Raw genomic sequence first — 21,762 nt, 5'->3', positions numbered from 1 at the left:
ATTACTCACTACTTGTACAAGTATGTTGGATTGCCTAAATATTCAACATTTTCTTGGCAGTCAATGCCAGTGAATTCCATGGCTGCCCTAAGTACATGCCTTTGTCTGTCTCCTCAGTCTGGAAGGGTGACTCGGCTGATGGAGAGAAATTATGATGGGGTGATCTCATCCTCCAACTCTGATGACATCTCTATCTACTCCTTCACTGACTGTGAATCTGAGGTAAGAGAGTTGTACACCATAGATGTGTTGAGTGATATGACTGTGAAGAGAATAGTCTCAGACTAATTGACTCTGATACACAGTCTGATGAGGATCATGAAAGGAGGACACCACCGCTGATAGTGAAGGATAAGGAGGATGGAAAGGTGACAAAGTTTGAAGTGAGGGAAATGGTAGAGGACGACAATCTGTCTCTCCACTCCTTGGATGATTCAGACTTTCTGGTATGTTCTGCACCATGTATTTGAGTAACTCTTTGACTGAATGTGGAGAATGGACTATGACCAACTAGCTCTCTGACACAGTGTGATAATGGCAATGATGCCTCTGCTGAGGACAGTCCAGGGTCTTCAAAGGAACCACAGAGAAAAGGGGCTTCATTGAAGGACCCTCGACTGGTATTCTCTTACATTTGTGTGTTAGTGGTGCGCAAGTCAGCTGTTTGTTCAACCAAGCCCACCCGCAATTGCTAATAACCCATCCGCAACCGCTCGACTATATGTGAAAAAGTGAAAACCTGACCCTAGTCCACAAATATAGAACACATCAGAGAAGGCGGTACTATTTAATTGTCAGGGGGTGCAGGATTTTGTTGTGGCTAATATGGATATGTTTCTGCTTATCATTTCCGACATTTTGGCAGGCTATTTGTTAGTCAACTTGTCTATAATTTGATAGAAGACTAAATATGTGGTCTTCTTGTCCAGCTGCTCCCTGCAGGGCCGGACAGTAGGGACCAACTCCATCAGGCGTGATGCCTTCTTCAGGGCACTCACAGAGGGAGGGAGAAGGATGTTGGGCTTGGCCACAATAATCTGTACAGACATAGGGTCAAATCATTGAGATGTAACACACATTAGTGATGCATTGACTCATAAGCAGCAGTCCCACGGTTATATCCACAGGGCGGCGGGTTTAGGGTCATGAAATATTATGTGGGAGGCGGTCAGGTTGAATAAAGAGAAAACAATACATGAAAAAATTCCATAAATGTATCATTCTTGTGTCATTTATATCTATAGGCTATTTAGCATTTGTACGTAAACCTAAGCTTTAGGGCCTAATTTGGCGCGTGCCAAATAGACTAGACATCAATCACCAAACACTTTTGGGAAAGGGCAGAAAAAAGGACTATGTCAGAGTTGAATTCAATAAGAGGAAATCTACGAAATGGAGAGTTGAAAATAAAGAAGGGATGGCCAGAAAAGGAAGAATGAAGCATTTATTGCAGTAAAATGATAGGCTACAACAAATGTAGACTATATTTTGACTCGGGAACAGGAGTGGAGAAATATGATTTCTTTCAGCATCTTGAGAGAATGCGATTGTGCAGTTAGGGACTGCTTTATTAGCCTCCTAAAAGCTGATAGTAGTTTCCCTTTTTTATCTTGAGTTTTTGCATTTTCTTCTTGCTCCGCGAAAGAATCAAAGATGACGGAGAACTTTACCAATGTCAACTAGATTGAGCATTCATTCTACCATTTATAACATTATTCCGGTGAGCAAGGGTTTATTTAGTCTTCTATCAAATTATAGACAAGTTGACTAACAAATAGCCTGCCAAAATGTCGGAAATGATAAGCAGAAACATATCCATATTAGCCACAACAAAATCCTGCACCCCCTGACAATTAAATAGTACCGCCTTCTCTGATGTGTTCTATATTTGTGGACTAGGGTCAGGTTTTCACTTTTTCACATATAGTCGAGCGGTTGCGGATGGGTTATTAGCAATTGCGGGTGGGCTTGGTTGAACAAACAGCTGACCTGCGCACCACTAACACACAAATGTAAGAGAATACCAGTCGAGGGTCCTTCAGTGAAGCCCCTTTTCTCTGTGGTTCCTTTGAAGACCCTGGACTGTCCTCAGCAGAGGCATCATTGCCATTATCACACTGTGTCAGAGAGCTAGTTGGTCATAGTCCATTCTCCACATTCAGTCAAAGAGTTACTCAAATACATGGTGCAGAACATACCAGAAAGTCTGAATCATCCAAGGAGTGGAGAGACAGATTGTCGTCCTCTACCATTTCCCTCACTTCAAACTTTGTCACCTTTCCATCCTCCTTATCCTTCACTATCAGCGGTGGTGTCCTCCTTTCATGATCCTCATCAGACTGTGTATCAGAGTCAATTAGTCTGAGACTATTCTCTTCACAGTCATATCACTCAACACACCTATGGTGTACAACTCTCTTACCTCAGATTCACAGTCAGTGAAGGAGTAGATAGAGATGTCATCAGAGTTGGAGGATGAGATCACCCCATCATAATTTCTCTCCATCAGCCGAGTCACCCTTCCAGACTGAGGAGACAGACAAAGGCATGTACTTAGGGCAGCCATGGAATTCACTGGCATTGACTGCCAAGAAAATGTTGAATATTTAGGCAATCCAACATACTTGTACAAGTAGTGAGTAATTCATGGGTAATTGAAAATGCAAGTGGATTGAAATGCAATAAATGCAACTCCCATAACATTAGGGATGGGACTAAAGACCTTCCATACTGTAGGATTCTTTAGCATTTCCAATGAAGGATTGTCAATTCAACCAAGCCAACCAAAATTGCCAATTGAATCAACAGATTGATCTCTATGGGAACAGCAGAGATGTCTGACCTGGCTGAGACACTCTGGATTCATGTCCCGTCCATCCCCAGATGTCTGTTCCTGCCCACAGTTCTCAATGATTGGCTGTGAACAGTAAAAACTATTTTGCTCATTTTGGCCTTGGAAATAAATGATGTAGCTATCAATAAATCATTTAAGTAGCTACTGTTATGTGGTTGATTTGAATGTGACTTACAGGCCTTTTGTGGATCTGAGGGGTCTGCGCTGAAGTAGACTGTCAAGAGAGCATTCAATTTCAAATGAGTTTAGATGGGGAGGGATATCTGCAGTTGCTTTTATTGTGATAACTGCAGTTTGTACATGGAGCATAAGTAATGTTTATGTGTAATTGTTTTCAGGTCGGATTTGACTTACAGGCCTTGGTCTTCTGTGCACCTTACCGGTTGGCCACATCACAGAATCAGGGGAGTTCACCCTCACTGGATTCAACTGTCAACACAACACTCAATTTAAAATGTGATAAAGACAGAACACAAAATAACTAAATAGGTATTTACCACATAAGGGCGGCGCCTTAAAGCTCTTTTGATTCTCTCATCACTACGATACATCTTGTTTTCTGAGGGATACATTTTCATCAATTGATTGGCAAAAAACATATCCTAACACACACACACACACAGACAAATGGCACGCCATTCCCTATATAGCGCACTTACTTTGACTTGTGCACTTATTTTGATCTGAGCCCATTGGGCACAGGTCAAAAGTACTACACTACAGGGTGCCATTTGGGACCTCCCCAAAGAATGTAAGAGCCTACCAGACATTCTAATCTCCAAATCACCTTGTGCAGTGCGAACGGGTCTAACCAACCGTTTCCAATCGTAGTATTCTCTGCACAGCGTCAGCTAGGGCAGACTATGCGGCAAAAGATTAGCTGAAACAAGCTGATTGAAGAAAGAGATTGTACTGTTGATATCAAAGCTGAACAGGTTTTGTTTTTTGTTTTTCATAATACAAAAGTCAACTTACATTGCTACATCAAACATGTCTAGCAAACCAAACACAGGTATTAACAATGCTCAAACATACAAAAAATATAAATAAAATACAAAAAAGAAACCATTTAAGTGCAATTATATTCACTCCGAAAATATCTTGTTATAATGATTCATGAAGATGTTATTCTTTTTGTTATTCACTAGGGTTAGTGTTTTAATAAGATAATTAAATTCAATCAGAAAAATTGGTCATTTTGGTGTAGAATTTTTGTTTGTGTATAAAGTGTTTGGCAACAAGAATACATTTTTTTACAATCATTTCAGTCGTTTTGTTATCATTGCAATAAGTAACATTATATATTTTCTGTTAAAATTATAGGCAGTGTTCATAATGGTAAATAAGTACTTTGCAAGGTTTTCCCAAAATTCGGACACAAATTTACATTCAAAGAACAAGTGAGACAGATTCTCACCTTTTTTCACAGAAAACGCAGATATCATCAATAGCCACAAATTTGGACATCATAGAATTACATGGATATATCTTATGCAAAATGTTGAAGTGCACATCCTTAACTTTGTTTGGTATACAGTATTTGCAGGGTCTTAACCATGCATTTTTCCAGACAATGTCAGGAATAAGCATGTTCCAGAAATACTTTCCTCTCGGTGTAAGTTGGTTTTGTGAATGAAGAATTTGTCTTATATATTTATTACAACAAGATTTCTCAAGTAAGCCCACGCCTTCCAATCTGAATTCTGGATAAACTTTGTGATCATTCCCAAAATTAAGATGACTTTTCATAAGTGTAGTTAGACCACTGGGAACGGCTTTGATCACAGAAATAAACTCTCTGAAAGGTATTGGAAACTCTTTCAATGTTATAAATTGTTCATATGTGAGAATTTTACCCTTGTTGTCGAAAATATCAAGGACAAAGTCAATATTCCTCTCATGCCAGCTGGGGTAGAACAATGACTTATTCCTTACAGTTATGTCTGAATTATTCCACAAAAGAGCTTTATGAGGGGAAAAATTGTGCAGGAAACATATTTTCCAGGCCAGTAAAGCGTGTTGGTGAAACCTAGCCAATTTAGCAGGTAATCTTTCAGGAATGTAATTACATTTCAGTAAAAATTGAAGACCTCCCAATTTATTAAACACATTATTTGGAATGAAATACCATATTGAATCAGTATCGAGCAAACATTTTTTCAACTAGTTTATCTTAAGTGTTATTTATGTCAACAAAGTCCAACACTTCTAGACCGCCTTCAGCTCTTTGGTTAGAAAGGACCTCTTTTTTTTTAGTTTGTGAGGCTTATTTTTCCAGATGAAGTCAAGAAAGGTCTTCTTGATCTCTTTACAAGTAGCTGGATTTACACATAACGATAATGAGGGGTACACAAAACGAGACAGTCCCTCTGCCTTGGACAGAAGTACTCTCCCAAGTATAGAAAGATCTCTTTGTAGCCAATTATTAAATATATTTTTAGTTCTCTTCATTTTAGGAGAGAAATTCAAATGTTGTCTGACTAAGTGGTTTTTTGACAGATGTATTCCTAAATATTTAACACAGTCCTTTACAGGAATATTTTCAATTTCTTTATCATCAGAGTCAAATAAACATACAATTTCACATTTAGAAACGTTCAGTTTTAATCCTGATGCAATAGAAAATGCAGTTACAGCATTAAGGGCATGTGCGACCTGGTCTTTGTCTCTTAAGAAAAGAGTGGTATCATCAGCCAGTTGGGAAATTTTGATTTCTTTGTTAAAAATGGTTAAGCCATACAAATTTGCATCATTCAGAATATCTAGAGATAGAAGTTCCACAACCAAAATGAATAAAAATGGCGAAATTGGGCATCCCTGTCGAACACTTCTGTTGATACTAAATCTTTTGGAAGTATTAAGGTTTAGTAGCACAGAACTATTTATATATTTGTAAAACATGCAAATTACTTTAATAAAATGTTCACCAAATCCAAAAAGTTTAAGAGACCTAAAGAGAAATTCATGTTCAATTGTGTCAAAGGCTTTACAGAAGTCCAGAAATAGGACAACCGCATCTGAGTCAATTGCATCTGAATAATCTATAAGGTCCAAGACTAAACGAATGTTAGAGCTTGTGACGGCCCTTCATAAATCCTGTTTGAGTCTTATTTATAATGGTATCTATTCCTTTCTTTAATCTTTTGGCATAAAGCAGAGCAATCAATTTGTAATCAGTATTTAATAAAGTAATTGGTCTCCAATTGTCAATGAGAGAAGGGTCTTTATCAGGCTTCGGAATCAGTGAAATAAGGCCCTGTTTCATAGTGGAGACCATTTCCCCTTTTTTAATGCAATCTTGAAACATATTGAAAATCGGGTCTTCTAGTAACTCCCAAAACTGTCTATAGAATTCAACTGACAGGCCATCAGGGCCAGGTGATTTCCCTTTTTTCATTGAATTCAGAGCCTCTCTAATTTCTCCAATTGACACAGGTGAATCGCAAACTGAGTGGAAATTATCCTCAATTACAGGGACACAATTCGGAATGTGGCAAATGTAACTTTCACAACCATCTTCCTGAAATTGAGAGTTGTAAAGGTTTTCATAAAAGGAATTGACAAATGATGATATTGTAATGGGATCTTTGCATAAAACATTGTACATTTTGAGTGCAGTTATAGATTTTCTTTTGTTGTTTCTCTTTTCAAGTGCAAAAAAGTAACTAGTGTTTTTTTCCCCCTCTTCAATCCATTTGGCTCTTGACCTTACAAAGGCGCCCTTTGCCAGATCCGTGTAAGTCTGTTCTAATTCTAGTTGTAAAGACCTGAACGCAGACTCCTCTTCTTCGGATAGATTATCTTTCTTTAGAAAACTGTCAAGCTTGCTCATCATCTCCTTTTCTCTATGGTTCTTTAATTGCATTAGCTCTTTGGCTGTCTTGCCACAGTTTTCTTACATGCATACAATGCCAAAAAAGATGCACAACTGTTTCTGGGTGGTCATTACAAAAGGAGCAATTTGAGTTGATGTTTTCCTTAAACTTCTTCATATAGTGGTTGGCAGGATAATATTTATGAATAATTTTAAAGGAAACTTCCTTAATTTTGTTAACAAGTAGGTATGTGTGTGGCAACATCCAAACTTTTTCCCAACAGATATTATCAATAAATCCATTCCAATAAGGCATGACATAAGGTATAGCTACAACATCCTGCTGAAACAAGGATCGTATCGCTCTGTTGTTGAATGGACCAAAAGAGAAACAAATCTTTCCTACTGATGAGTCAACAGGGTCAATAGAAGGTAGGCTCTGAGGGTCAGGTCTTGACATGTTCCTGAATAACATAGTAACACCTGAGGGAATGGCATCTAAAACAATTGCAAAATCTTTAGGTGTTACAGGGACCTTGTAAAGTGATAAGAATTCTTTATAACTGAGTAAAAGACCCTCTGCATTTACCAGTTGGCTCACCAATAGGATATTATTTCTGAACCAATATTCTAAAAACAGAGAGGTATTTTTATACAATATATCCCGATTATTCCATATATAATATCTGTGTGGAGAAAAATTGTGTTTATAAATTAAGGACCATGACAAGAAAACCTGCCGATGAAAAGCAGAAAGTTTCACTGGAACTTTGTCAATATTATAATTGCAAAACAACATGAAGTTAAGGCCACCAAAAGTAGAGAAGACATGATGAGGAATAAAATTCCAGATAGAAGTGGGTCTTCTTAGGAATTGTTTTATCCAATTGATCTTGAAAGTATTATTTAAAGTAGTAAAATCCAGAAAATTCAGTCCACCATTCTCATAAGTGTTCATTACAACAGTTTTCCTAATGTAATGGGTACGGTTTCTCCAAAGAAAGTTGAAAAGCATCTGGTCTATCTCCTTGCTTATTTTACGGTCAAGATATAAAGATAGAGCACCATATGTTAGTCTAGAGATACCTTCAGCCTTGGTTATTAGGACTCTACCTTTTAAAGATAAGTCCCTCTGTAGCCATTGATTTAGTTTCTTCTGGGTTTTTTTAATAAGAGGGTTAAAATTTAGTAAGCCTCTAGACTTCTGATCCTTTGTAATGGTTATGCCTAAATATGTAAGTTCTCCTTTTACTGGAATACCATAATATGAAGGTGTCACACAATCTTTGACAGCCATGAGTTCACATTTCTTAATGTTAAGATATAGACCAGACGCTTTGGAAAAGGATTGTATCACATTGATCGATATGGGAATTTGGTTAGCGTCTTTCAGAAAAAGTGTAGTATCGTCAGCCAGCTGGCTTATAATCATTTCTTTACCAGCTATGGAAATACCTTGTACAGGACTATTATTTAAAGAATTTGCAAGAAGTTGGGTGATTAATAAAAACAGGTACGGAGAGATAGGACAACCTTGCCTAATTCCTCTCTTTAACTCAAATCTAGGTGAGGTGCCATATTTCAATTTGATAGAGCTGTTACCATTTGCATAGAGAGTCTTAATAGCCTTACAGAAAAAATCCCCAAAGCCAAGTCTCTCAAGGGAGTGGAAGAGAAACTGATGCTCTACTGTGTCAAATGCTTTATAAAAATCTAAAAATAATATGAAGCTATCCTCAGTTATTATGTCTGAGTAGTCAAGTACGTCTAATACTAGTCTGACATTGTTAGAAATATGTCTGTTCCTCATGAAGCCAGACTGTGTTTCATCAATGATTGCATCCAGGACTTCTTTAATTCTTTTTGCAAGTAGTGAGGCTAATATCTTATAGTCATTATTAAGAAGACAAATTGGACGCCAGTTATCGATGAGCAGCACTTCTTTTAGGCTTAGGTATCAGTGTTATTAACCCCTGACTCATTGTAGGAGGGAGAACATTGTTTTTAATACTCTCTAAAAAGACTTCAAATAGGAAGGGAGCTACTTGTTCAGAAAATAATTTGTAAAATTCTGATGTAATTCCATCAACACCTGGTGATTTATTGTTCTTTAGATGTTTGATAGACTCTATAATCTCTTCAACTTTGATGGGTTCATCACACTGTTTAGATTCTATATCACTGATAGAGTGAACATTATTCAGTGAGTTAAAAAACATCTGTGGATTCCTGACAGTACGTAGAGCTATACAATTTTCTGTAAAAATTGCTGCAGTATTTAGCGATTAATTTTTGGTCATCTGTAATAACACCATCAATGTTTAACTTATGGATAGTGTTATTTTTAGAGTGAAATTTCTCAAGTCTAAAGAAATAGGATGAATTCTGTTCTCCCTCCTCAATCCATTTTTTCCTAGATCTAATAAAGGCTCCTTCTGCTTTTAATTTATATATATTATCCAGTTTATTTTGTAACTCAATTAGTTCCATCTTCTCCTCCCCCAAGAGGTCAGCTGGGGACCTCTGAGAAAGGGAAGTTATCTTAATGATCACCTTTTCCTCCTCAGCTCTTCTGGTCTTAGCAAGATTACTACCATATTTTCTAAGATATTTGGACACCTCAAATTTAAAGAGCTCCCAGTTCTTGCAATAAGATTTTTCTTCACAAGCCCTTTCCCAAAAGTGTGAGAGCAGATCTTTAACCTCAAATGTAACTATATCATTATTTAATAATGAGCTATTTAGCTTCCAGTAGGATGCTCTACCAAGGTTCGTATCAGGGGTAAATATTTTGATATCAATGTAAATAGCCTTATGGTCTGTGAGGGGAGTAGTACAAATATTTGTAGTAACACACTCACTATCAATACATTTGGATATAAGCCAAAAATCTATTCTGGATTGTCTGGAGCCTGTTTTGATACTCCAAGTGAATGATCTTTCGGCCGGAAACCTCTCTCTCCATATATCAGTAAGATCAAACTTTTCCATAAAAAGTATTAAACCCAATTCTGATTGGTTGGCCTACCTGGGGGCCATCTTTCAGTTGAATTATCTATTGTAATGTTAAAGTCCCCTCCTATCAATAATAACGAATTGGGAAATTTAGATAACCAATGAAGTATATGTTTCTCTATAGATTCAAGCAACTCATCATTCTCATGTTTGGTGTTGTACCCGTAGAAGTTTACAGTAATGAGCGTAATGTCATTGTAACTGATCACAAGACAAATAAAGTGACCAAAGGGGTCACATTCCGAGTGTAGAATATTACCACCAAAGGTATTTTTCATTGTAGTGACACCAGCAGAGCGTTCAGATCCATGGGAAAGCCAAATATCGTTGCCCCACTGTGACCTCCAGAAGTTGGCATCAGCAGAAATTGAGTGAGACTCTTGAAAAAAGCAAAAATCTGTTCGAAATTGTTTAGCAAATAAAAATAAGGCCTTGCGCTTCACACTGTTTCGTAACCCCCTAGCATTAACAGATAATATAGACAAAGACAAAACAACAAAGATTATATAAAAGTATAAACTGTAGTAGGATGAGTCAAAGACGTAGGAGCAGTGAACGTAAACGATAAGGAACCGAGAAGTGCACCATTTAAGTCAATTTAAAGTGAAAATAGCTTATTCCATAACCTTTAAAATTCAACTCAACTGGAAATTATGTTCAAGACCAAACCAAGGGTTCTTGTAGTAAGAGACTAAAAACCCTCTTTAGTGTAATCAGGAACTATTCTGAGAAATAAAACAACAAATAATCATTTAAATAAAAGGGTACCTACTATTTTAAGTACATATGAAAACTGATCATAAAATAATTGAATAACAAAATGTTTCACATATAAACGTTCCTAAGACCTTTTTTGGAAATAAGTATTAATAACTGAATAGAACAATAACCGTGTAAAGTCAGAGCAGACCTGTATGCCATTTAAAACAGTATCTTAGTTACTTTATACATAAAACATCAATTCAGCTTTCAATCTTCTTCGTAAGTTTGTGAACAAAATAGGACTTCTGGTCATACAATAATAAACTAATGAATTTAAATACCTGAGTATTTCTGTAAAATAGTCACCTGATGCTTGTTAGGTAAACCACATAAGGAAAATGAGAATACCATGGCTGAAACCATCAACCTGTTCCTTCTTCCTTCTGGTGAGATTTTAGGGAGGAATATGGATTTCTGAAACGTTGATGAAACCTCGTCCTCCGACGAAGTAAGCAGCCTTCCCCTCACTTCGTGCTATCTTGATCGTTGGCCACAACTTGTTCCTTCTTTCGATGTCTTCCGGGCTGAGATGCTCGGCGAAACGCATACCATGGCTCTGAAGGAAGGCGTTCTTCCTAGCAGCTTTCCAGACAGCATCCCTGTAGAATCTGGTAGTGAATAGGATGATGATACCCCTGGGTCTTGAATCGCTTTGCTGTTGCTTCTTGCCGCGGCGATGTACAACGTCGATGGTATCACCAACTTTGTTCTTCTCTGCAGGCAAAACTTCTTGGCAGATACGGATAGCCTCTCCTCGCACATCTTCATTCTCCACCTCTGGCAAGCCGTAGAGTCTCAGGTTCCATTTTCTTGTGTATTGTTCCAGATCAGTGAGACGTCTATGGTAGACATTGTTATTCTTTTCCACCCTTTCCACATTTTTTTCAACTTTTGCCACTCTCGTTTTCACATCATTAATTTCACCACATGCAAACTCCACAGTCTTTTTCAAGCCTTCGATAACCATGGTGTTCGCGCCTACCATTTTCTCAATGGCGTCACACCTGGAGTTGATGAGTAAGGAGAGGGTAGCCACGATGTCAGAGTTCATGTTGGGTTTTTTGGAGGGTGGAGGTTTGCACGGAGTAATCGGTAAAGAGGGGAATTCGTCATCTTCAGCATTCGAAAGCATGATATTATCCATAGGCCAAGTGTAGTTATGGCAGTTGTCTATAAGCACGTTTCTCTCTTGTTGATTAGCAATAGAACGGCTAACTTTTTCCTTTCTTTTTTTGTCACGACTTTGCATGGACATACTGAAATAAATGATCCAATTATCATTCCAGTCACAGGAAAGGTCTAATATCTTGAACAAATAAAAATAATAATGACTAAACTTTATTTTATTTTAATTTTTCACAATATTTCTGAAGTTTGTTACGGAGCTCGGTAAAAAAAAGCGTCTGTTCAAGTAGCCATCTTGGCACTCGAAGCTGAACACAGTACATGTAGCGAATTGATGCTTGGTTACGTCACAATAGGTCACCGTTTTATGGCCGCGCATAACACGTCACAAGAAAGGCGTGCAAATCAAATCAAATCAAATTTTATTTGTCACATACACATGGTTAGCAGATGTTAATGCGAGTGTAGCGAAATGCTTGTGCTTCTAGTTCCGACAATGCAGTAATAACGAGCAAGTAATCTAACTAACAATTCCAAAAAAACTACTGTCATACACAGTGTAAGGGGATAAAGAATATGTACATAAGGATATATGAATGAGTGATGGTACAGAGCAGCATAGGCAAGATACAGTAGATGATATTTTTAGTTAGCTTTGCTACAGTATCAAAAATACATTTCGGATTGTTCTTATTTTCCTCAATTAAACTGGAAAAATAGGATGATCGAGCAGCAGTGAGGGCTGGGTCACTGTCTTCCACCACAAGACAGTGACCCAGCTACTCCTCAGTATTGGGACTCATCAGTATTGGGGTTCTGGGGCCTCTCTGGTGGCATTGAGAAGAGTGTGAGCACTGTTTGGTTTCTGCTGCTCTCTATCAGCACAGGGGTGTTGTACAGCATACTGGGTCTGCTACTGTTTGGTGGAGGGGTTCATGCCAGTATCCTTCTCCTGTATGTGTATGGCCACAGTGCACTCATCGCAGGGGAGATCTGTATCCTTATTCCAACATCATTGCGGTTCAAAATAAATGTGACACGCTCCTCTACAGTATCTCACAGCTTTATAAGTGTGCTTAGTAGTGTAGTTAACTGGTATTAGGTTATAGGTGTTGTATATGAGTCCTGCTGCTAAACATTATGGCATGTTTGTTTTGAAAAAATCTTGCTTCACTGCTTCACACATTCTCCTTAACTTGCACCGGTGAAACAGACGGGAAGGGCTTGCTCTCACTTCTGGACATGTCCGATGCCAGGGCATCAGTGCTGGACAAGAAGATGCCTTTCAGGCTGCTGAGGAACATTGGTGTCCTGTATGTCCCTGCATCAATAGAGGCGAGAAGGAAGACGGTCCACCCACCGTGAGTATTGAGAAAGCACCAGACCCATCATTTATCAGACAAGACAAGAGGTCATTAAATAACAATTGCTGTGTGCAAGCCAGAGCACATGATATACTACAGTATAATGAGGTGCAGTTATAATAGATGATCCTCAGCTGTAATTGAATACTTTACAATAGGCACCTAGTGGTCCCCCATGATTAGATAGAGAATCACTGGTATAGATAAGCTCTCTGAAATCTGTCTACGTTCTCATTGATTGCAGAATCATTCCAACCCCAGGCTCCTACCCAGTCCAAGCCTACGCTCCAGTGTCCTCTACCTCCAACCTACAGGCTACCGAGACCACACCAAAGACATTTGAAGGCTGGGCCCACTCCTACTATACACAGGGGAGCCCTGTTCAGCTCTCAGGTTATTACGGACACAACCATGGATATGGCATCAAGGATAGCTTTGGGCCAAGTCACGGACATGGTCACAAACATGGACACAGCTGCAGCCACAGCCAAGGTCATGGACATAGTCATGAACACAGCTTTGGCCATGGACTCAGTCATGGGCATGCATCTGCCTCTCAAACCAGCAGTCACTGGGCTCCAGTGGCTCAACATCCACATTCTCAACATTCCCACCTCAGTTCACTGTCTGTGTCTGTCAGTGTCCCCCAGAGTTTCACAGCAAACATGCCGGAGTCACTAACAGAATCTGTGACGGTTCCTCTAGGAGCACCTGTGTCGTCACTGACAGATTGATGACTTCAATCAGTAACACCAAAACTTGCTATAGCTCGATTGAAATTCAAAGGCAATGTTCTCAAAGATTGGAAATTACCTTTACATTTCATGTGCTCTAATTTCAACAATCTTTGTAAAAATGTCAACTTATGGTATAACTAATAACATAAAACAAATTATGTCAGTGTGGTTATAAACTGCTATAGTCTGAACTTCGGCGATACAGATTTAATTGAGCCCATAGTTGTCATTCAATATGTTTTCTGTCTCATGTTATACATTGAGATGTAATATGCTTGGACAAGTGGTTTGAGACTACTTGAAGGTCCACTTTTTCTTCACTGATGTTTTTGGTTTGAATACACAAGCAGGCTCTGAATGTTCAAGGTCAAATCAATGCAAGAAGGCTTTGATTGTCTGTTGATTGTAAGACCTTTTGGCTTGTGTGTTTTGTACGATGTGTTTTTTACACATACAGTAGACAAATCTCTTGGTATTCTTGATTTATACAACCTAGATTAAAACAAAGTTTTTCAAAACCCTTAGTAAATGGACCAACCAGAACCTCAAGACTGCCATGGGCAAGTCCCTTGATTGGTATCAGGAAGGGTGGGAGAACAACCTGAAGGTAATTCTCTTTGCACACAACAGCAGCATCCAGGCTGAGTATGGACAGGAGCCGCAGCTGTTGACTGAGGGAAACAATGCAATTGTATATACAATTATTGCATGTACTGTAGTCTTTCAAAATTGGGATTGACTTAGTGTTTGTCTATTGCTATTTTTGCATAACGTACTTTCAGATCACTGAAACCCCACCTGATGTGGTGGAAGTTGTCGAACCAGATCAGAACGCCTTTGAGTACTACCTTCAGGCACAGACTGAGAAGGACGTGTGGAGGTTTTTGACCAGGTAAAAATGATTGTCCTCTGTTAATTTATGTTCTGTCCCTCCAAGAGATATGTAAGAAATGTATTTGTAATATGAAATATAATTGCATGTATTCCTGTCATCAATCAAGGTGAGACAGAACATGGACAAGGCGCAGGAGAAACAGAAGGAGAGCTACCGGAGTGTTTACGTCTGTCTCCTACCCTGTTCCCTTTAACTCTGCTCCTGTTCTCCAGGAGCTAGGGGTCCTGCCCAACACCCAGACGTGGATCCACCTGATGTTCTCCATTACCAACCACCCTCCAACTTTTCATTACATCATCTACAGCTACTGTTGTCATGTTATCATTATCTGCTAAGAAAGTTCTTGCTCTCTCATACTGGCCCTCTTCACTTCCCTTTGGCCAAAGAAGACCTAAGACCCCAATGCCAGACACTGCCCTGCACACAGAGGTCCTATCTCTCTGTGGTCACTAAACATCTCATGGCACTTATGACATGAGTAGGGGTGTTGACCCTGCATCTCCTGGCTATATTTCCAAGCCTGATAACTACACGCTATGTAAATCCAACCCATTATCATACGCTACCCTAGTAGGCTGTATGGGAACCAATATAATTATTGGGTCTTTTTTATTTTTTTAAGAATGGTGCATGTCTCAAAATATAACAATGAGACCAATATCAATAGTATGTGTGTGTGCTGTAGTAGTAGTTGGCCATTATTTCTTCGAACATCTCAGTTTGGGCAGCAGCCACTGGAGAAACCTGTCAATCAAACACAACAGGAGAATAAATAGCAGTTTGCCATTAAACATCAGATAGCTGCTCTTTCTCTGCTACCTCATTCAATGTCTATATTTCTCTACCTCATTCTATTTCTATAAATCTCTAAAACGCCCTTGTTATGTTCCCCTCTTCTATTTCCTCACCTCTTCCTCAGACTCGTCTTTTCCTCTTTCTTGTCCTCCTTACTTTCTCCAACATTTTCCACCTGCTGCATCTTACTGGCCTTCTCTTTCTTCACTTGCTTTTTTCCCTTGGTCTTTTTCCTTTTGACCTTCCCTTCCTGAATATTTTGGACAAGGAGATAAAGTAATATAAGCTTATGGCTATTTTCTACTCTTGAGCTATGGTATCTAGAGGTATGATATACTGTAGAAGGAAATATGGCTAATATTCCCTTCCTGTTTCCTCTCACCTGTGGCGTCACTCCTGACATTTTCTGGAGCAGCTTCCTGCCGTTCTCACTCAGGTTGGTGATTGGGGCCAGGCGAGGGCTGCGGTGGTATGGTAAGTACTCCACAGCAGGCGAAGCAACAATGACAGAGACAGGGCTTAGAGGTGTCGGAGGCTTTGGGACATCCTTTTGGGAGGGACGGGCCACAGCAGAGGGCAGGGCTTGTAGGGCTTCAGCCAGGGTCCGGGGTGCTGAGGTCACAAGAGGAGAGAGGCCAGACACAGGACCAGAGACTTTCCCTGGGCTCTGTAAGACCACAAACAACAAACAAACTGTTAGGACAGTGCTATGGTTATACAAAATCTGTAGATATACTGTATGACTAATCTATAAATACATTAGATACATGACTACACTCAATAAGTAAGATTCATTTACAAAGCTCTGGACATAATTATTTTTATCAAGCTTGAGGAGCCTGCTCTCAGCTATTCTGGTCTGCATTTCTGCCATGCTCTCTACCATTTCGGCCATCTCTCCAGTGCATTTCTTGAAGGCCACTTTCAACCTTTCCAAGTCATTCAGCCAACTGTCCAGGTTTACTGCCTCAAGATCACTTTCACTGCAGTTTCTCTTCATCACTTGGATCAGTGCCCTCACTTCCTCGCCCATCCTCCCTTTGTCTTCCCTATTCACATCTTCATCCCTCAGTCTTTCCTCCTTCCTCCTCCCCATCCACTTCTCAATCCAGGCTCTGAAGCATCCCTCATTCTTCTGCCTCTCTTGGTTGATGTCCTGACCGTCGTTGACCTTGTTCAGGCCTTCCTCCAGGTCGAGCTCTATGGAGGCCAGTTTTTTAATCCTCCTCAGGCTCTCCTCGTTGGTGTTGGTCCACTGTGTCTTCTTGTCCAGCTGCTCCCTGCAGGGCCGGACAGTAGGGACCAACTCCATCAGGCGTGATGCCTTCTTCAGGGCACTCACAGAGGGAGGGAGAAGGATGTTGGGCTTGGCCACAATAATCTGTACAGACATAGGGTCAAATCATTGAGATGTAACACACATTAGTGATGCATTGACTCATAAGCAGCAGTCCCGCGGTTATATCCACAGGGCGGCGGGTTTAGGGTCATGAAATATTATGTGGGAGGCGGTCAGGTTGAATAAAGAGAAAACAATACATGAAAAAATTTCCATAAATGTATCATTCTTGTGTCATTTATATCTATAGGCTATTTAGCATTTGTACGTAAACCTAAGCTTTAGGGCCTAATTTGGCGCGTGCCAAATAGACTAGACATCAATCACCAAACACTTTTGGGAAAGGGCAGAAAAAGGACAATGTCAGAGTTGAATTCAATAAGAGGAAATCTACGAAATGGAGAGTTGAAAATAAAGAAGGGATGGCCAGAAAAGGAAGAATGAAGCATTTATTGCAGTAAAATGATAGGCTACAACAAATGTAGACTATATTTTGACTCGGGAACAGGAGTGGAGAAATATGATTTCTTTCAGCATCTTGAGAGAATGCGATTGTGCAGTTAGGGACTGCTTTATTAGCCTCCTAAAAGCTGATAGTAGTTTCCCTTTTTTATCTTGAGTTTTTGCATTTTCTTCTTGCTCCGCGAAAGAATCAAAGATGACGGAGAACTTTACCGATGTCAACTAGATTGAAGCATTCATTCTACCATTTATAACATTATTCCGGTGAGCAAGGGTTTATTTAGTCTTCTATCAAATTATAGACAAGTTGACTAACAAATAGCCTGCCAAAATGTCGGAAATGATAAGCAGAAACATATCCATATTAGCCACAACAAAATCCTGCACCCCCTGACAATTAAATAGTACCGCCTTCTCTGATGTGTTCTATATTTGTGGACTAGGGTCAGGTTTTCACTTTTCACATATAGTCGAGCGGTTGCGGATGGGTTATTAGCAATTGCGGGTGGGCTTGGTTGAACAAACAGCTGACTTGCGCACCACTAACACACAAATGTAAGAGAATACCAGTCGAGGGTCCTTCAGTGAAGCCCCTTTTCTCTGTGGTTCCTTTGAAGACCCTGGACTGTCCTCAGCAGAGGCATCATTGCCATTATCACACTGTGTCAGAGAGCTAGTTGGTCATAGTCCATTCTCCACATTCAGTCAAAGAGTTACTCAAATACATGGTGCAGAACATACCAGAAAGTCTGAATCATCCAAGGAGTGGAGAGACAGATTGTCGTCCTCTACCATTTCCCTCACTTCAAACTTTGTCACCTTTCCATCCTCCTTATCCTTCACTATCAGCGGTGGTGTCCTCCTTTCATGATCCTCATCAGACTGTGTATCAGAGTTAATTAGTCTGAGACTATTCTCTTCACAGTCATATCACTCAACACATCTATGGTGTACAACTCTCTTACCTCAGATTCACAGTCAGTGAAGGAGTAGATAGAGATGTCATCAGAGTTGGAGGATGAGATCACCCCATCATAATTTCTCTCCATCAGCCGAGTCACCCTTCCAGACTGAGGAGACAGACAAAGGCATGTACTTAGGGCAGCCATGGAATTCACTGGCATTGACTGCCAAGAAAATGTTGAATATTTAGGCAATCCAACATACTTGTACAAGTAGTGAGTAATTCATGGGTAATTGAAAATGCAAGTGGATTGAAATGCAATAAATGCAACTCCCATAACATTAGGGATGGGACTAAAGACCTTCCATACTGTAGGATTCTTTAGCATTTCCAATGAAGGATTGTCAATTCAACCAAGCCAACCAAAATTGCCAATTGAATCAACAGATTGATCTCTATGGGAACAGCAGAGATGTCTGACCTGGCTGAGAGGCTCTGGATTCATGTCCCGTCCATCCCCAGATGTCTGTTCCTGCCCACAGTTCTCAATGATTGGCTGTGAACAGTAAAAACTATTTTGTTCATTTTGGCCTTGGAAATAAATGATGTAGCTATCAATAAATCATTTAAGTAGCTACTGTTATGTGGTTGATTTGAATGTGACTTACAGGCCTTTTGTGGATCTGAGGGGTCTGCGCTGAAGTAGACTGTCAAGAGAGCATTCAATTTCAAATGAGTTTAGATGGGGAGGGATATCTGCAGTTGCTTTTATTGTGATAACTGCAGTTTGTACATGGAGCATAAGTAATGTTTATGTGTAATTGTTTTCAGGTCGGATTTGACTTACAGGCCTTGGTCTTCTGTGCACCTTACCGGTTGGCCACATCACAGAATCAGGGGAGTTCACCCTCACTGGATTCAACTGTCAACACAACACTCAATTTAAAATGTGATAACAAAGACAGAACACAAAATAAATAAATAGGTATTTACCACATAAGGGCGGCGCCTTAAAGCTCTTCTGATTCTCTCATCACTACGATCCATCTTGTTTTCTGAGGGATACATTTTCATCAATTGATTGGCACAAAACACACACACAGACAAATGGCACGCCATTCCCTATATAGCGCACTTACTTTGACTTGTGCACTTATTTTGATCTGAGCCCACTGGGCACAGATCAAAAGTACTACACTACAGGGTGCCATTTGGGACCTCCCAAAGAATGTAAGAGCCTACCAGACATTCTAAACTCCAAATCACCTTGTGCAGTGCGAACGGGTCTAACCAACCGTTTCCAATCGTAGTATTCTCTGCACAGCGTCAGCTAGGGCAGACTATGCGGCAAAAGATTAGCTGAAACAAGCTGATTGAAGAAAGAGATTGTACTGTTGATATCAAAACTGAACACAGTTCATGTAGCGTATTGATGCTTGGTTACGTCACAATAGGTCACCGTTTTATGGCCGCGCATAACACGTCACAAGAAAGGCGTGTAAGGGACCGGACTGGTGGTATCTTCCCCCTGGGTGTAATTTATAACTGTCAAATCAAATCTATGTAGCTATCTACCTCAAATGGCTGTTGAGGACTCTTTGATAATCACATTTGAGGCACATGTCAGCAGGTGGCAGTGTCTTCAAATGCAGTAGTTGATCCCCTGTGCAACAGTTGAGCAACTTTGAAGTTGTACACATTTTGGGGCTAGCAAGCTTGCCCGGATATTTCTACAATTCATCTTCTTATAAACGGATTTTAAACCGAACCACACTGCTGATCTAATGGTCCAACCTTAAATTAAGACCAAAACGCGTATTTCTGTTTTCATACATTTTTACGATATAGCCAATTTGTACTTTGTGGCTGTGTTATCTAGTGGGAATATCTTGCTAGCTAGTTATCTACCCTCTGGCGTTCCGCAATATTGGAGAAAAAGTTGATTGATAATCCAAGTACCAGTTTGAAAAATATGTACTGGGCATCAAAATGATCTCCCGAATAGTTTTAAAAGATATGGTTCAGAGGTTCAAGAGTTTTACTCCTGAGTTCAGGCGGGGATTGTTTCTGTCATTATAGTATAATTTGTTTACTGTCACTAACGTTACATATTTCGGTTTATCAGAGGATGTCTTCAGTCTTTGAACGACTGAAGTACTAAAACACTTGAGCGTCTCTCTTGATCCTAGGTCCTGGCAGAGTTGTGTAGACTCAGGACAACTGAGCTTTGGAGGAATACGCAGATTTAAAGAGGAGTCCGTAATTGGCTTTCTAATGATCATGATGTTTTCCTCAAAGAAGTTCATGAATTTATTACTGCTGAAGTGAAAGCCATCCTCACTTGAGGAATGCTGCTTTTTAGTTAGCTTCGCGACAGTATCAAAAATACATTTCGGATTGTTCTTATTTTCCCCAATTAAGTTGGAAAAATAGGATGATCGAGCAGCAGTGAGGGCTGGGTCACTGTCTTCCACCACAAGACAGTGACCCAGCTACTCCTCAGTATTGGGACTCATCAGTATTGGGGTTCTATCCTCTCTGGTGGCATTGAGAAGAGTGTGAGCACTGTTTGGTTTCTGCTGCTCTCTATCAGCACAGGGGTGTTGTACAGCATACTGGGTCTGCTACTGTTTGGTGGAGGGGTTCATGCCAGTATCCTTCTCCTGTATGTGTATGGCCACAGTGCACTCATCGCAGGGGAGATCTGTATCCTTATTCCAACATCATTGCGGTTCAAAATAAATGTGATACGCTCCTCTGCAGTATGTCACAGCTTTAGAAGTGTGCTTAGTAGTGTAGTTAAGTGTTATTAGGTTATAGGTCTTGTATATGAGTCCTGCTGCTAAACATTATGGCATGCATCACTGCTTCACACATTCTCCTTAACTTGCACCGGTGAAACAGACGGAAAGGGCTTGCTCTCACTTCTGGACATGTCCGATGCCAGGGCATCAGTGCTGGATAAGAAGATGCCTTTCAGGCTGCTGAGGAATATTGGTGTCCTGTATGTCCCTGCATCAATAGAGGCAGAAGGAAGACGGTCCACCCACCGTGACTACTGAGAAAGCACCAGAACCATCATTTATCAGACAAGACAAGAGGTCATTAAATAACATTTGCTGTGTGCAAGCCAGAGCACATGATGTACTTGTAACAGTATAACTTTAGACCGTCCCCTCGCCCATACCCGGGCACGAACCAGGGACCCTCTGCACACATCAACAACAGTCACCCACGAAGCATCATTACACATCGCTCCACAAAAGATGTGACTCTTGCAGAGCAAGGGGAACGACTACTTCAAGGTCTCAGAGCAAGTGACTTCACCGATTGAAACGCTATTTAGCGCGCACCGCTAACTAAGCTAGCCGTTTCACATCCGTTACACACTACAGTATAATGAGGTGCAGTTATAATAGATGATCCTCAGCTGTAATTGAATACGTTACAATAGGCACCTAGTGGTCCCCCATGATTAGATAGAGAATCACTGGTATAGAGAAGCTCTCTGAAATCTGTCTATGTTCTCATTGATTGCAGAATCATTCCAACACCAGGCTCCTGCCCATATCAAGCCTATGCTCCAGTGTCCTCTACCTCCAACCTACAGGCTACCGAGACCACACCAAAGACATTTGAAGGCTGGGCCCACTCCTACTATACACAGGGGAGCCCTGTTCAGCTCTCAGGTTATTA

General features: G+C 40.1%; 3 protein-coding genes across 4 annotated transcripts; 1 reads left to right on the top strand and 2 right to left on the bottom strand.

The window, feature by feature from the left end:
• Positions 1-866: 866 nt before the first annotated feature.
• LOC121841422 lies at positions 867-6,820 on the bottom strand. The gene is made up of 7 exons (XM_042309727.1): positions 3,352-6,820; positions 3,209-3,283; positions 3,030-3,068; positions 2,843-2,917; positions 2,423-2,527; positions 2,199-2,339; positions 867-1,037 (listed from the first exon to the last, which is right to left on the bottom strand). The coding sequence occupies exons 1-7, from the start codon at positions 3,451-3,453 to the stop codon at positions 867-869; spliced, it is 708 nt and encodes a 235-aa protein (XP_042165661.1). The 5' UTR covers positions 3,454-6,820.
• Positions 6,821-12,318: 5,498 nt separating this feature from the next.
• On the top strand, positions 12,319-14,189 carry LOC112228479 (annexin B11). Its single transcript, XM_042309564.1, has 3 exons — positions 12,319-12,565; positions 12,784-12,931; positions 13,179-14,189. Exons 2-3 carry the CDS (start codon positions 12,813-12,815, stop codon positions 13,666-13,668), a joined length of 609 nt encoding a protein of 202 aa, XP_042165498.1. The 5' UTR covers positions 12,319-12,565; positions 12,784-12,812; the 3' UTR covers positions 13,669-14,189.
• A 948-nt stretch (positions 14,190-15,137) lies between these two features.
• LOC121841405 lies at positions 15,138-20,165 on the bottom strand. 2 transcript variants are annotated; one of them, XM_042309562.1, is made up of 9 exons: positions 19,333-20,165; positions 19,060-19,121; positions 18,914-18,988; positions 18,735-18,773; positions 18,548-18,622; positions 18,128-18,232; positions 15,744-16,028; positions 15,475-15,611; positions 15,138-15,310 (listed from the first exon to the last, which is right to left on the bottom strand). In XM_042309562.1, the coding sequence occupies exons 2-9, from the start codon at positions 19,111-19,113 to the stop codon at positions 15,265-15,267; spliced, it is 816 nt and encodes a 271-aa protein (XP_042165496.1). In that variant the 5' UTR covers positions 19,114-19,121; positions 19,333-20,165; the 3' UTR covers positions 15,138-15,264. The 2 variants fall into 2 exon arrangements, with proteins under 2 accessions (XP_042165496.1, XP_042165497.1); XM_042309563.1 differs by lacking the exon at positions 19,060-19,121 and having other exon boundaries at positions 19,333-20,163.
• Positions 20,166-21,762: the final 1,597 nt, after the last annotated feature.

Source organism: Oncorhynchus tshawytscha, linkage group LG30 (genome assembly GCF_018296145.1).
Source record: "Oncorhynchus tshawytscha isolate Ot180627B linkage group LG30, Otsh_v2.0, whole genome shotgun sequence".
Classification (NCBI taxonomy): domain Eukaryota; kingdom Metazoa; phylum Chordata; class Actinopteri; order Salmoniformes; family Salmonidae; genus Oncorhynchus; species Oncorhynchus tshawytscha.
The sequence above is the reverse complement of the archived record's forward strand: the minus strand, read 5'-3'. Positions and strand labels throughout refer to the sequence as shown.